Source organism: Lissotriton helveticus, chromosome 6 (genome assembly GCF_964261635.1).
Source record: "Lissotriton helveticus chromosome 6, aLisHel1.1, whole genome shotgun sequence".
In the NCBI taxonomy this organism is placed as follows: Eukaryota; Metazoa; Chordata; class Amphibia; order Caudata; family Salamandridae; genus Lissotriton; species Lissotriton helveticus.
In genome coordinates, this window is record NC_136067.1 from 995,114,186 (window position 1) to 995,131,252 (window position 17,067).

At 45.5% G+C, this 17,067-nt stretch overlaps 1 protein-coding gene across 3 annotated transcripts in view; it reads left to right on the top strand.

Annotated features, from left to right (window-relative positions):
- The window catches only part of PDE10A (phosphodiesterase 10A), a 1,305,213-nt gene that overhangs the window by 229,202 nt on the left and 1,058,944 nt on the right, over positions 1 to 17,067 (top strand). For all 3 annotated transcript variants that reach the window (XM_078648625.1, XM_078648626.1, XM_078648627.1), the window contains exon 2: positions 6,401 to 6,529. In XM_078648625.1, coding sequence (XP_078504751.1) covers positions 6,401 to 6,529 — 129 coding nt within the window. The remainder of the gene's footprint in view (positions 1 to 6,400; positions 6,530 to 17,067) is intronic.

Below are 17,067 nucleotides of genomic sequence, written 5' to 3' on the forward strand. Positions count from 1 at the left end.
ATGATATCGATGGGGGTGGGAATGGAGATCCAGATAGGGATGATGATGCACATACCATCCCACGCAACGTAGACCCTTAGGATGACTACAACACAGATCCCGACCCACATAATGACCTGGACCTCTATCCATCTAGGCCATCACCACCAGATGACAATATTGGTTTTGCGCAACTAATTAATAGGGCTGCTCAATACCACGGAGTACAATTACATTCTAATCCCTTGGAGGAAGACATTTTACTCAAAACCTTTGCACCCTCACAAACGTCCACGCACACCCTGCCAATGTTAAAAGGCATGCTAAAACATGTGCCAGAAGTTTTTAAGGACCCTGTCAGAGCCAGGATTCTCAACACTTGGGTGGACAAAAAATATAAAGCAGCTCCCAATGACCCAGTTTACATTAAAGGTCAGGTCTCTTTAGATTCTCTTGTGGTGTCAAATGCATGCAAGACTCAGAGTATAGGCGACACCTTTCCTCCTGATAAGAAATCCAAACGGATAGACTCATCTGGAAAATGTATTGCGTCACAGGCTGCAAATCATTGGGGGATTGCCAATGCTCAAGCTTTGTAGGCCAGGTATGGCAGAGCTCATTATGATGAGCTTGAAAAGCTCATGCAACACCTTCTTACCAATATAAAGAAAAAGTTAACCTTATACAGGAGGAGAAATTGATAACAAACACCTCAATTGAATGTGCACTCGACGCGGTTGATACTGCATCTCGTGCCATTAACACTAGCGTTTTGCTACGCAGGCACGCTTGGCTCCGAATCTCCCGATTCAAGCAGGAAGTGCAATCTGCTATTCTTAACCAGCCCTTTGATCAAGAGCATCTTTTCGGGCCCACAGTTGACACATCTTTAGAAAAGATGAAAAAAGATACTGACACTGCGAAGTCCATGGGGCCTTGCAATTACCTTCCCCTAGAGGTTCTTTTTGCCGCTCCTTCTACAGGGCTGGCTCCAAAACCATTGGCTCAGAACATCCCTCTTCTTCCTATAAGAGCCCCACTCAAACATCCTCCAGAGGATACTTTCGCGGAGGCAACAGAGGCAACAACAGTAGGGGAAGAGTTCACGGGAACAATACCTGCAACTCCCCTACCACCAAACAGTGACTTCCCTTCACTTCCTCCCCGATCATCCCACTACTGTCCAGAGATGTCTCTCACAGTTCCTCCCTGTCTGGAATTAAATCGCAACAGACAAGTGGGTAAGACAAATGATCAAGCATGGTTATTGTCTGGAAGTCACCTCTACTTCCCCAAGTTTTCTCCCAGACAACGTCCAAGGTCCCCGGAACATCTGACACTTCGCAAACAAGAGGTTCTCTCTCTCTTACAAAAACATGCAATAGAACAAGTCCCTATCCTCATCAAGGCACGGGCGTTTACTCCCTCTATTTTCTAATTCCAAAAAAGGACGGCTCTCTCAGGCCAATATTGGACCTCAGTACCCTAAACCTCTACATTCATTCGGACCACTTCCACATGGTCACTCTCCAACAGATGCTCCCACTGCTTCAACAGGACGATTTTTCTCCACTCTGGATTTAAAGAACGCCTACTTTCATATTCCCATTCACCCCGCTCACAGTAAATACCTCCAGTTCATGGTAGATGGTCAACACTGCCAATTCAAAGTCCTCCTATTCGGGGTGAATACAGCACCCAGAGTCTTCACCAAGTGCCTCGTATTAGTTGCAGTTCACTTACGAAGACAACATATTCATGTCTTCCCTTATTTGGACGACTGGCTCATAAAAGCCAAGTCACCCAGCAGCTGTGTACAACACACACATACAAAATAATCCAACTACTTCACGACTTTGGATTCACGGTGAACCTCACCAAATCCCACCTCCAACCATCCAGCATACAACAATATCTAGGGGCTACAATAGACACCTCAAATGCTCTAGCATATCCCAACCCAGTCAGGATAAGCACCATGCAAGCTCTAATAGCAAAATTTTAGCCTCAACACTCACTACCAGCTCGGGTGTTCATGCAGCTAATAGGGATGATGGCCTCTTGTATTCTCATCGTCCCTTATGCAAGACTCCAAATGCGTTCCTTACAGGAATGTTTGGCGCGTCAGTGGAACCAGGCTCAAGGTCAGCTAACTGATCTGGTGTTGGTGGACAGCCGCACAGATCGCTCTCTGCAGTGGTGAAACACACAAAACCTTTCCAACGGGCCGCCGTTCCTCGACCCCGTTCCACAGATAGTGCTAACAGCAGATGCATTGCTCACCAGCTGGGGAGCTCATCTTCAAAACCATACCATTCAGGGCATATGGACCCCAAAACGAAAAAAATTCCACATAAATTACCTGGAATTGTTGGCGATCTTTCTAGCGTTAAACTCTTTTTAACTCCACCTAGTAGGCAAAGCTGTCCTGGTCTGTACAGACAACATGACAAAAATGAATTGCATACAAAAACAGGAGGGGGGAGACACACTCTCTGCAGCTTTCACACCCAGCTCAGAGCATATGGAGATGGCCATTCCGCAAAACATACATCTCCTTGCAGAACATCTCCCAGGAGTACACAATCCGATTGCAGATCTGCTCAGTCGTCAAACTCAGCAGATCCACAAACGGGAACTTCATCCTCAAGTTCTCCTTCTATTCTTTCAGATGTGGAGACTCCCTGCAATAGACCTGTTCACCACACACCAAAAGGCAAAATACCCAAGCTTCACATTCAGGTATCCACACCCATCGTCCAAAGGCAATGCTCTATGGATGAACTGGTCAGGCAAATTTGCTTACGCTTTTCCGCCTCTCCTGCTCAAACAGCAGTCGCTCACCATGATCCTGATTGTTCCAACATGGGCCTGACAGCCATGGTTCACAACCCTCTTAGAACTATCAGTAGTTCCTCATCAAAAACTACGCATCTCATCCAGGCTTCTCACTCAGAACCATGGAGAAATAAGATATCCGGATCCCAGTCAACTCAAGCTTGCGATCTGGCACCTGAAATCTTAGAGTTTAGCTACCTCAATCTCCCTCCTGCTAGAGTAGGAACTTAAATATTGTCCTTATCAGACTCATGGGTCCCCCATTTGAACCGCTGCATAAATGCGAACTACATTTTTTCATCTGGAAAGTAGCTTTCCTAGTTGCTATCACCTCTCTTAAAAGAGTTGGTGAACTCCAGGCATTAACCATACAAAAAACATTTCTGCAAATCCATCACAACAAAGTGGTTCTTAGAACTAACCTAAAATTTCTACCTAAAGTCGTGTCTGCTTTCTACATTAACCAGTCTGTAGAACTCCCAATGTTTTTCACTCAACCAGACTCGGTAGACGTAGTTAGACGTAAAAAGAGCAATACTTTACTACATTGAAAGAACAAAATCCGTTAGAAAGACTAAACAACTCTTTGTGGCTTTCTCCCCAACTCATAATCCTATCTCAAAACCAGGTATTGCAAGGTGGATTGTTAAATGCATCCAAATATGCTATATTAGAGCCAAACACACATTAACCATTCCCCCTAGAGCTCACTCAGCAACTTGGTCTACACCACACACGTTCACAAAACACTATTGTGTCAATGTGCAAGCAAAACAACAAACTAGTGTGGGCCAGGCTGTATTAAGAAAACTTTTTCAAACCACTGCAACAGATATAGGTAGCCCACCACTAAGGAAGTAACTGCTATATAGTCTATGCACAAGTATACGATCTACAGCTCATATGCCATGAATGGAAAATGCTACTTACCAGAATGCATCTGTTCTTGGCATGTAGAGCTGTAGATTCGTATATGCCCACCCGCCACCCCGAATACCTCTATCTGTTCCAGTACATCGTCCTAAGGAGCAGTCACCTACTCGTGACTACAAAGACTTCTTCCAAGATAAAAACAAACTGCAAACATCCGAGCCCAACACCAGATGGTGATCTATGCACTAGTATACAAATCTACAGCTCTACATGCCAAGAACAGATGCATACTGGTAAGTAGCATTTTCCTTTATGCAATGTTACAAGGCTGTGTCTTGCCACGTTTTTTTTATAATGATTAACTGTATTATATTTGCTTCGATTTTTGCTTTTAAATAAATAATTTTAGTTTAACTTTTTTTAAAGTTTGCCCATTTCAAACTGGTGTACAAAAATCCCAAAATGATGATCATCATCTATTAAAATTAATACTTATTTAAATAAAATGTATCTTAATGTTAACATAATAAAACATTTAAATACCTTCTCCTAAAAAGTAAATGAATTTTGTGAATTCTTAACTTGCATTTGAAAATATAAAAAATCCAACTAATTGTCATAATTTTTTTTAACATTTTCAAATAAATATTAGGGTTTTTAAGAATTATCATTTTAAAGATGGTATGTAATATTAATATTGTCTTCTGTTTTATTAATCCTATTACATTTTAATTTTAGAATATATTCGGTGTTTTACGTATTGCGTAATGTCATTTTAAAAAAATGTTTGAAGTTGAAAAAGGCATTCTGTTAATTTATATTAATTGTAAACTAATTACTCTAACACTATCATTTAAAAATATATTTAAAACATAAATAAAATGAAATTTGTTTTTTAAAGGGCATGTGTGTGCAGTGAATAAGTAGCACATCTAGTGGTATGACTACGCATTAGGAGTCTGAGTACTGGAGCCAATGGGATCCATTTTGGATGCCCATAGTTTAGTATGGCATAACATGAAGGATGAGGACACATTCTTAGGACAGTGGAAGTTCATTGCTTGCATTTATGTAAGCAAAGGAGGTACAATCCCTATCACTGAGCCAATTGGCTAATTTAACTTTCGGCGAATGGCATCAGCCCGCCTTGTACGCAGGTCGTCATTTCAAAAGGAAAAAACACTAGCTGTGGTGGAAACTCTTCCTCAGCTCCCCAACCTCAAAATACATATTTTTTTTTAACGGGAATACCTATGTTGCGAGCCCCACAGTTTCCTTTAAAACCCTCCCCAGCATCGGCCATGGCCGACGACAGCACTTAAGTGGTTAACATTTTGGCAAAATGTGTATTGCTGATTTGCATTTAGCGAATCCAAGGATTGTCCAGCTGAAGTTTCTGCTCTTTATGATAGTTACTTGGAGGTGTCACTTATTTGTTTACCTTTTTTTTCTGGTCTCCAATGATCAGGATCCTACAATACAGCAGCTAAATCGCACCTATTGCTTGATAACATTCTGTCTAAAATAGGGCATGGGGCCACTGTGTGTCTGAATATATAAATGATTACCAAATGGCTTTGAGTAATGAGGAACTTATTTGTCATGCAATTAATTGAACTATACCGTGACTGGGCACGTGATTACATTATTGAAGCAGATTATGCTTCATTTTTCCCTCTCATTATGATCGTTACTAGGAGATACCACCCATTAATTTACTATTTTTTTTTAGGCTTTGGCTAACTTCTGGTCACTTATTGAATTTATAATATAATTATTGCATGTGCATTTGGCAGCGGAGCAGGTACATCAGTTTGAAAGACAGGTGTCACAGGGTACCACTGGTGGAGCAAGGAGTGAACTCTGATGCGGGTGCAAGGTGATGCATATCATTTAGTATGCTATTGTCCTTTTGTGTCATTCTTAACTCATGCTTCAAGATTGATGGCATTGGCCAATCCTCGAGATTTAGAACTGTATTTGTTTGCGTTGATTGCCTCCTGCCACCACACTGTGGAGAATGCTACTGTTCCTTGCACCACTACTCTTCGTCTCTAGGCTTGTAGCCCCCCCAATCACCCCATGTGTTCCTGCTATCTATAGTGCTGACGCCAGGTGTATGCGTGTGGTCTTTGAGCTCAAGAGGTATATAGGCTGACTGTAGCCCTGCCTATGGCTTGCTGCACACATAGGTACCAGCCACACTGCAAATGCTGCTGTGTGTGGTAGATTGATAGTTATAGAACATGTATGTGCTGTGCAGTTGATCCCATGTTTATGCGGTGCATCAAGACAGAGAAGCTTTTGGTTCCTTCCCTTAGTGGGCAAGCATATCCTTGCAAATCTCAGAATTCGGTCTACAATATGTGTTCTGCTATGTGGGACATGATTTAAAGCAAAAAGCCATGTCAAATGGTTAGCTTTGTTACTTGTCGTTGAAAATGTCTTTATATTGTGTGATGCCATGTGAATTGGATCCTTATTTTGAGAAGCTTCTCCAGACATGCATTGCCTGGTACACTGTTATCTTTTCCATCATGCATGCATATGGCACATGCTATCCTACTGTTGATTATAGAATGATATAATGCTCTTTCCGGCTCTATCTGAATAGCTGAGCTACTGCTTAATTATGTGTTACAAAACGTTTGTTTAGACTTAAGATAAAGTTGTTAGGTCGTCCAATCATGTTTTCGCTCTTGTGTTTCAGATCTGACTGATGAAAAAGTGAAGGCCTATCTTTCTCTTCATCCTCAGCTACTGGATGAATTTGTTTCAGAAAGTGTGAGTACAGAGACGGTGGAGAAATGGATGAAGAAGAAGAGCAACAGACACGAAGGTAAATCATCTTCTGGATGGTGTAAGCTGCTGTTGACTTTGGCACCCATTGAGTTCTTGCATTTTACTGTGGCTATGCAAACGCTGTGCAATGAGAAGGAATGTCGCCAACGGGTCGATAGGTTCCTTGGACAGTAGACTGTTGGCACAAAATAACTAGCATTGTGAAAAGCAGTAGATCTAGTTCTAATGTGCCTATGCATGTAATAGCATTCACAAACGCTATTTATTTGTGTTCCATGCACACATGCTGTTTCACTTCATAGCCTGACTTGTTGGCTTTGACACTGTTGGGGAAAAAAGTACCAAAAAAAGACTTCTTTCTAAATAGAATGTATGTAGGAGATAAGGAACTGAATGTGATAACCCGTGCAGGAGATAAAAAAATTCAATGTGATAAACCATGTGATGGATATACTTTTCAGATGTTAAATATCCCTTTGTGTATTCCAATGTTGGCACTTCCAGGAACGCAGAATGATGCACCAGATAGCTAATATCATGAAGTCAGAGCGGAATACTCCTCTGGCTGGAGCCATCACCCACTCAGTGTACACTTTAAAGAATGGTAACAGGAGGTCTTGCAGACAGTTGCTCTGTCTAGTCAGACTTAAAACATTTACCTGCATAAAGCACTCATCAGCTTCTCAAGCCAGTAACTTTCTGCTGCAAATTGGGGTATGTTGCAGGAAATGTATAGAGGGCTGGTGAGTATAGAGCTGCTTGTTTCTTGTGCACTGTAATTTAAATAATTGTGGTGTCTTTTTGGCACTGTGTTTGACCAGGTTTGACATTACCCAGGTTTAGTTAGTTGAAAAAAAGACTTTGACAGTGTAACCACTAATTGTGTACCTTGAAGAGTGGTATTATTTGTAGAGGTAAGAGTATTGTTTCTGCATATTGTACTCAAACACCACTGTTCTGACTTTTGTATTGCTTATAAAGCTCCTATACTTTGCAAATTAAAAATTTTAAGTCAAGACATTTCCTAGTTGTGGTGCTAGGAGCGATCAACACATGTGGAACCAAGTTTGGCAAAATGCATTTGAAGCAGGGTGTACAAAACCAATGATAGTGAGGTGGAAGAAGTGTAATGTCTCTAACACCGCCCCTTTAAAAAAATGTTTTTAACATGGTGCAGTAGGTCCCTCAGCACAATATCTTTGGTGAGCATAGGAATAGTGCTGTTGGTAATTAGGTGTGGCCTGCCTCTTTAACAAAGTGAAGTTAAGTGGCCTGATCTTTGACTTTATGCGCAAAATCAGCCCCAGTCACTCAAACCACTGAGTGGCCGACATCAGCCTGGTCTGAAGGAGAGACCATAGCAAATACAGTGTAGGTATTTTACATAAACGATGAGACTGAAAATATGGAAGCAAGAGGACTATGACTTAGCAACTGAGGCACGAGTGATTTGTCAGATTGTCCAAGCACATGTCTCTCTATCAGCACTCTACTAGCACCCGGAATGCTGGTAGCTCTCTTTTCTGTTTTTTTCATCAGGCATCAGAGTGAAATTGTCCTCAATACATTTGTGACGGTCCTGTGGAGTAACAGGATCCCCCAGGTTGTTTTCTCAGTTCACTTGGTTTCTTGAACTGCTTTTCGTCATTATTATGGACCTACGCGTATTGTCATTTGCTATATTGGCCCAGTTGCTGGGTTCCAAGTTAAGGTGAATTTTGGGCTCCTTTGAAACTGTAGTTGATCAAGGACTGCTTTAATTGGGTGGTTTGCGTTGTAGGAATTGCATTGTTTAGGCTCTCTGACGGTTCTAGATCATGACCAGGAACGATTTCCTTGAGGTATCCAAGGGGTAGATAATTTGACAGCGCTTAAAGAAAAACAAGTTCGTTTTCTGTTTGTATTTCTGGAGAGCAAATAGTGGTCCACTATTAAGCTTTCTAGGTGATTGCTGAGAGTGGACTGCTTACGTTTGCATCTGCCATTGTTTGATTATTAGATGGGTAAATAATTTTCCACAAATTCAAGCCTTCTTCAGGGATGAGTAATAGATGACTAAGCTCATGTTAAATGACTTTTCTTTTCCCTTGCTTAGGATTTTTATTTATTTATTTTAGTGCTTAATGATCCTATGAAGAATAGAGATGATGAGTGGAGGCCCTACAGTCCCCTAATGCAGGGATATAATTAAGCCACTGTGTTGTAAACCCCTTTTGTGATTTGGGTATATTTATCTTTGATGTAATCTAATTGCTCGATTTTCATGCTGCCAGGCACAGCTGAACTATACTTGGTCAAAATGTTTATTTTTAATGGAACAACATCTAAGGTTCTTCAGGATCCTAAACTAATTGAATATTTGTGTTTATAACACCTGATAGGTGTTTTTGTCCTCTGCCTGTTGTATTTTAGTATTTGCACTCTTGACAAACACTCACTGAAAATTGACAGTGTAGTGTAAAATTTTGCTAAAACTTAAACTGTTCCATAAACTAAGTATATGGTACATATTACCAATGGATTTACTGTAATGTTGGAATAATCCAAGCAGTGCCTGCAAATGTGTTCTGTACTCAACCGATAACCATTGCAACACTGTAAAATGGAGAATGGCAGGCCTCCTGGCAAAACTCTGGTTTACTTTGTATCAGCTTTGCAAGTTTTTACTTTTCACGTTCATACGTATAATGAACACTAAAAACAAGCTGACTCAAAACCCTGTGGCAATTGAAAACAGTGTAGTAGTACCCTGCAAATGAAATCCGCAATGTTTCAGAGTTTCGCAAAGTGAGTTACTGTAACCAGGAGTATAAGTGCCTCTCCTGATTTAAAGTTGGGTGGTGTCCGCCCCTTCATAAGGGGTATCTTTTCGGCCGTGGACTCTTGAGGCGCCCAGGAGGGAGTCTTCCTACTTAGTGGGATCAAGCTCCGTGATGGAGAGGGACTGAACAGCAGCAGTGGTAGTGTGACTCACACTGTACCACATAGGCCGCCTTGATCTGGCTAGGATGCAGACCCAACTGGATTTTTGACCTGCACCAAAGCAACAAGGTCAATGAAGAGATACAAATCAAAGTTTGTGCAGGCGGTTCATATGCGCTTGTAACAGCCCTCCCCCTGCCGAAGTGTAGAAAGGGCAAAGTCAACAGCTGCAGGGTGATCTGCGGAGCTTCAGCAGCTACAGCTCCTTCTGACTTGCTCCCAAGCAGGAGGAAATGGGAAGCACTCCGCTCCACCTTCAGAAAACTGTATAGAAGCGGGGACAATCAGGTCTTTGTAAAAGATGATGTTTGATGAGCTGGAAGGAAACCACTACTTCTATTTTGAAGTCTTGGCATTGAGGCAGTAAACCCTTATCAGTCTCTCTCCTTTCAAAGTTTTAAAATCTAACTAAGAAGCTTGGATGTTCCTGAGCAGCTTTAAACTCAGTTCAATTGGTCCCTTCGGAATCAGGGTCCCACAAAACTGCCAAAATGAAAAAGGCATGTGAGAAGTTGGCCTGGTATATGATGTTCACTATTCTAGTGAGCACCTTGCACCAGTCCAAACAACCCTTATGGTGATGATTGTAAAGTCAACCTTATAGACCAGCTATCCTAGTGGTAGCATGGACAAAGCAGTCTTAGGCTAACACTTCAGAGAGCATGTGAAACCAATTGTTTTACCAATAACAATCCCTTGAATATCAAATGAAAGGACACCACACAAGGTATATATCAAATATATTAACCCTGGGCGCAAGACTACGCTCCGCCCATGGAGTGTACGTAGTGTTGCCTACTTCGCGTAGCCCCACTACGCATACTACGCCCAAGGTTAAAATATATATGTATTTATTACTAAGCACTCTTTGAGGTCAGAGTTCGAGACACAGCACAAGTTACTCAATAAGCATACTATAAGTTGCACAAATATAATTCTGCCCAAGGGGCCTCACAAACCAAATACTAAAGAAGTGGTATAAGAACCACTTCAGGAAAGGTGAGTAGGCCTAGGGCCTAGGAAATCGCTGAGGCTACACTGATCACCCAAAGGACTGGAAGTAGGAGACCCACAGGATGCGTGTGCAGTGTCTAAACACACACGTGAGTTACCATAGACTTTCAATGGGAACGTAAAGTTTACAAAGTAGTTGATTTCGGACACTCCGGGTGGACTACGGGAAACCCCAGTCAAACTAGGACACTTGGATAGTTGTTACCCACGGGAGCACCGGAGTACTCGAATTACCTCACCCAGGGAAGCCGGGTGCATAGGTGTTCTTTTGTGTCGTGATTCGTCGTCGAATCCTATGGAGAGCTGCAAGAAGATGCTGCAGGCGACCAGGAGGAAGATGTCCGGGTGGATCGGAGTCGAGAAGAACATGAAAGCAGAGTGGACAGAGTCTGGGTCACTAGCCAGTGACCGGGAAGGAACCAGGAAGGAACCAGGCGATGTCGAGATGCAATCAGGTGAGGATGTGAAGCTTGTCTCTGCAACCATGTGGACCAGGAGGCGTCAACAACGACCAGGAGCTGGATACGGACTGTCCCACGAAGGATCTCGCTGTTAGCGGTGTCGGCTTCCGGATTGGAGTCAACAATCCTTGGCAACGGCAACCCACGCAGGAAAGGAAGATCGGCTTCAGTTCAGACCAGCAAGGTGTCTTCAGCAGGGCCACTAGCCAATGGGCTAGCAACCGCAAAGACGTGTCGAGGAGAAATGCAGGCACAGGCCCCACGCGGCACTCGTGGAGTGTGGAGGGCTGAGCTTCGGTGCACTTACTGCTCGGGGTTGGAGCTTCTCAAACCCCAATGCACAACTTCGAGGACGCCTCAGAAGCTGCACAATTAGCAAAAAGCAGGTACTGCTGGAGGTCCGGTCCCACGTCTCTCGTGTCCGCCACGGGTCTCAGCTTTGCTGTGGATGTGAGTCGGAGAAGTCTGGAAGTCCAGAGGCTGCGTCGCTAAGTCTTCAGGATCCGGCTGGAGCATCGACAAAGCAAACCGGCAAGTTACTGGTGGTGCCTGTTTGCACAGGGTAGTCACTCCTTGACCACAAGGGAGATTCTTCAGTCTTCTAGTTGCAGTAGAATGTCGAAGGTCCAGAGTTTCGTTTCAGAGTTTCAGTTCAGGATAATCTAAAGTCTCTAGACTCGGCTCCTAGCTTTATACCAATCTAAAGGACTGTATTACCTGCTAGGTCCCTCCTTTGGGTGGAACCTGGTAAGGGGGTGGTTACACCCCTTTCCCTTTGTCCAGTTTCACGCCAGAGCTGAGGCTGGAGTGCCCCAGCAACTGGTTTGAACCGGGCTATGCATGGGGCACCTTGTGTGCCCCAGGCAGTGTCTTATTTCATTCAACCCACCCTGCCCCAATACACTACAGGCTGTCTGGGGAGGTGCTAGCACCTCCCAAGACAGGAAACCAATTGTCCAGGCCTCCCCTGCCAGAGTTTCATCTAGCAGCAGGAGGTCAGACTCGTCTCTGTGGCAGCAGCATCCATTTTGTGATGCTGAGGCTCTGTTTATCTTTAACCGGGTAAAGCCACAACTACATGTCATCTCCCTCTGGAAGGGTGGAATGCTACACCCGCCGCCAGAACTGGCGGGACGGTAGTATTCCAAAGCGTATGACACCTCACACGACATGTTTTGATAAAGCCAAACCAAAGTTAGCAATAACCGCGAGGATTATAATGCACTTAAGAGTATATGGTATGGCTATATCATAGAACAGCTATAAGGACATGGTTCAGAAAGCTGCAGACAGGCTCAGCTCATGCTAGAGCACCATCTCACATAAAACCAAGCGCTCTGCCTCCAGGATTAAGGCCTGCCATAGGAGTGACTTATAGGTATATATGTGTCTATATATAATGGTAGGTATAGGAATACTATACCTCAGCAAGGGGTGATTACACGACCTTGCCCCAGCTGAGTGATCAGCCAGTTGTCAGTTTGGATGACCAGCCAGGGGTGGCGTAATACCTGCTGCAGCCCCTGGTAGGCCTCGGATGCACCTATGCCCTGGGTACCTATGGTACACTATACAGGGACTCACAAGGGTGACCCAATACCCAATTGGATATGTACCTAAAGTACATGGTATGAGTTTAGAGAGAGAACAGCTGGGCTGTGAGTCTGATTAGCAGGCCCACAGCTACACTAGAGTCGAAAAACCAGTGGATCAGAGCAAAAAGTGGGGGTGACCATAGGAAGCAGACCGTACTCTCCTACACAGGAGAACTTGCAAGGACCAATATATTAAATTTGAAAAAATCAGATAGCAGAGCTGCCCAGTTCGTCTGAAGCTTTCCTGTTAAGAATCCCCCAGAGAACCCAGCAACTATTGTTGTAAAATGTAACAAAGGAGTTTGTGTATATTTGCACATGTCTACTTTACCTTTTACAGATTTCTATTTTTTTATAGGCATGGCTTGACAGAACACCTGTTTGGTTCAATCAATCAATCAATCGGTGAATTGTAAGTGCACTACTCACCTGTGAGGGTCTCAAGGCTCTGGGGGAGGGGTCATCAGATCTGAAGCCAAACCGCCAGACCTTTAGGGTCTTCCTGAAGGTGTTCAGGGAGGAGGTGTGTCTGATGTTTTCCGGGAGCTCGTTACAGGATTTGGCCGCAATGTGAGAGAAGGATCTTCCGCCTGCTCTGGCTCTGTGGATGCGGGGGGGTTCGACTAGTGCAAGGATCGGAGGTTTCTCTTGGGTGTGTGGAAGTTGACGCTGTCGTTGAGGTATTTGGGTCCGATGTTGTGTAGGCATTTGTCGGCGTGGGTGAGGATTTTGAAGGTGACTCTTTTCTACACGGGGAGTCAGTGGAGGCTTCGAAGGTGGTGGCTGATGTGTTCGTTCCGGGGGATGCCGAAGACGAGTCTGGCGGCGGTGTTCTATATTGTCTGGAGTTTTCAGAGTATGGACTTGTTGATGCCGGCGTATAGTGCGTTTCCATAGTCCAGTCTGCTTGTGATGAGTGCGTGGGTGGCGGTCTTCCTTGTCTCTGGGGTGGGGATCCATTTGAAAGTCTTTCGGAGTGTGTTGAAGCAGCTGGAGGTGACGGTGTTGACCTGTCGGTTCATGGTGAGAGAGGAGTGGAGTATGATTCTGAGGTTTCTGGTGTGGTCCGAAGGGGTTGGGTGGGCTGCTGAGCGCTGTCAGCCACCAGGTTTTGTCCCATGCCGAGGGGGTGGTACCGAGTACGAGGACTTCCGTCTTCTCGCCTTTGAGTTTTAGGCAGCTGTTGGTCAACCAGGTTCTCACTTCCTGCATTCCTTTCTGGGAATGTAGTCTGACGCTGGTGGGGTCTTCAGTGAGGGAGAGGCAGAACTGGGTGTCATCAGCGTAGGATACCATGTTGAGGCCCTGATGTTGGACGATGGCCGCGAGGGGGGCCATGTAGATGTTGAAGAGTGTCTGGCTTAATGATGACCCCTGTGGGACTCCGCAGGTGGTTTCCGTGGTGTCGGAGGGGAAGGGTGGCAGTCTGATTCTCTGGCTTCTTCCGGTGAGCAAGGACCGGATGCAGTCTAGGGCTGTTCCTTGTATGCCAGCTTCGTGTAGTCTGGCTAGGAGGGTGTGGTGGGAGACTGTGTCGAAGGCTGCTGAGAGGTCGAGGAGGAAGAGGGCTGCTGAGTGGCCCTGGTCCAGGATGTTGCATATGTCTGTGGAGGGGAGTAGGGCGGTTTCGGTGTTGTGGTTGCTTCGGAATCCTGATTGTGATGGGTCAAGTATGGCGTTGTCCTCGATGAAACATATCAGTTCCCTTTTGACAGCATTCTCTGCAACTTTTGCCGTGAAAGAGAGAAGCGAGAACGGCCGGTAGTTCTTGGGGTCAGCTGTGGGTTTCTTGAGCAGGGGTCTTTTTTTTTTTATATATATCTTTTCATTAACAAAACCGCAAAGAAAAAGAAAGACATCGGGTGAGTTAACATTTACATCTTGGTCAAGAATTCAATGTCATTTAACAGAATTATAAAGCCAATGTGTAAGTATGGATCACAGGGATTCTGGCGCTTCCACCTCCACCTGTCTCGCCGGAGGCACGCAAACCTCTCCTTGATAACTATTCCAGGCTCCCCACACCTTTCCCCATTTCGCAGGGCAACCCCTGGCCACATACACCGACTTCTCCCTGAACATACACCAATCCAGGTCCTCCGCCCATTTGGCTACCCGGGGTGACTGGCTGGCCCCCCACAATTGCGCAGTATTTCTCTTCGCTACCATACACGCCAGTGTCACCCATTGCTTCCCATACGTGTTCGTCTGTGGGTTCCCACACGTTCAGTATACACCTCCGGGCCTCCGGTCGTATCTCCACCCCCAAGGCAGCACGCATCTTCTCGTGTATCTTCTTCCAATATTCCTGTACTTCCACGCAGTGCCATAAAATATGCATGAAGGTGCCCAGCGCCCCACATCCCCTGCGGCATTTCCCACTCTCCATTCGACCCATTCGTACCAGACGGGACCCAGTAATGTACGACCTATGCAAAATCTTTAGCTGCACCAGTCTAAGTCTCATCTGGATCGCAACTACTCTAGGGGATGAGACCGCCTCCGTCCAGTCCTCATCATCAAGCTCCATGCCCTCCGTACTCCATTGTGCCCTAATAGGCTCAAGCGGGTCCTCCATATTATTGATTAGCTTTTTATATATTAAAGAGATAGCCTTCTCGGGAAGGTATCCATCCAATACTTGGTCCTCCAGGGGAGAGGAAGTATAGTGTCTACGGGTATGTGTGTGAGACGAGCATGTCTAATCTGGAAATAACGTTAGTATTATGTATCGTGTCCCCGTTCCACATGTCTTTCATCTGTGTGATCCCGATGAGGTCCCATCTGTCAAATCCCTTAGATTTCCAAAAGCTCCCGAACTTCTCCGAATTCCATAGGGGGGTAGCCAAGGTTAGCTTCCCATCCCAGGAAAGACCTCTATTGGCCGCATGCCACGTGTGGACTACAAGCGCCGTGGGACCCGTCAGAGGAAACCGTTGAGGCTTGGCATAAAGCGCCCTGGTGAAATCGCCATCTGGGGCTTGGCCGCGATCCATGGCGTATCCTAGATCCCCTAGGGGTCCGTATATTACGTGGTTCACCGCCGCAAGTTGTGACGCCCAATAATATTTCCGAAGGTCCGGCAGTCCAATTCCTCTGTCGTACCAGGGGAGGATCAGTTTAGAAAATGCTATACGGGGTCTACCGTCCCACAGTAGCTTCCTCTGGAGGGCCTCTATTTCTTTGAAGTAGGGCGCCGGCACCGGGTCCATTGTATTTTGGAGTACGTATAAAAATCGGGGGAGAGCCAACATCTTAAACAAGACTGCTTTACCCAATAGGGACAGCGGCAGGGCCTTCCAGCGCTCCACATCTTTTAAACCGGTTCAAGGGGAGTCCCAGGTTATTAGCGTATCTCAACTTCGTATCAAGTGTGATATAAATACCTAGGTATTTATTTCAACATCTTTTTATTAAGTCTCAGTTTGAGACACACATAAGAAAAGGGTCACATTGACACAGCGATAAGCCTACAACCCTCATGGGGCCGGCCGCGTGAAGGAACTCATGGTGCGAACTCTGTGTGGGTCGACATCTCCAATCACCCATGTCGATCTGCACGTCAAGATCATCAAGATCCCCTCCAGTCGCTCAGGAAGGGGGCTAAAAAAGCGCTGTCCAGCACACTCCAGTGATACCCCGCCTTATATATCTTCCCGCGAGGCGGGCAAGTACAAACATACCAAACAGAAACAAATAACCGGCCCAAGGGGCCCAACATTCAACCAGAGGCCTAGTAGAAGGCAGTCAAAAGAGGAAAACAGAGGTTAGAGGGAGCAGAGAGGAAGAGCAGAGGAAGAGCAGAGGGAGTTAGGGGGGATAGTCACAGCAGCGAGGGTGTTACAGGTTGCGAGGGGTAAAGGGCAGCACCGCATCTTCCACCAATTGCAATGCTCGCAGCGCTGGGGGCAAATTCCTAGCAAATTCGCTCTTGCAGAGATAGGCCACTAGTGGCCGCCAAACCTTTTCAAAGCGGGTCGTGCGAGACTGCAGCCTAGCCGAGAGCAATTCCATAGTGATGACTTGCCACAGCCTGCCGAACCACACAGCTAGAGGGGGGGGCCTCCACCTTCTTCCAATACAGAGCAATAAGTTGTCTGGCGGCACCCAACATTTGCATCGCTAAGGTCCAGTCACTGCGGGTCAGGGCCAGCAAGTCAACAGGTTTGAGTCCCAGCAGTATTGTGCTAGCAGCATCAGGCAGAGGAAATCCCAGCACCCCCCGAATGTGGCTCAACACCTCCTTCCAAAAGATAGCGATCACAGGGCAGGTCCACCAAATGTGCATGAAGTCGCCCGGCACATGATGGCATCTCCAACAACCGGGCGGTACAGCGGGAAACATTCTGTGTAGGCGTTGGGGCGTATAATACCACTGCGTCATTACTTTGTACGCGTTTTCTTGTTGCGGCACACTGCGATACACCTTAGGAACATCCCTCCAGAGGCGGGTCCACTGCGCATGATCAATATCAGCACCTAGAGTCTCCTGCCAGTGTCGCTGATACGGGTGAGCAGGGGGA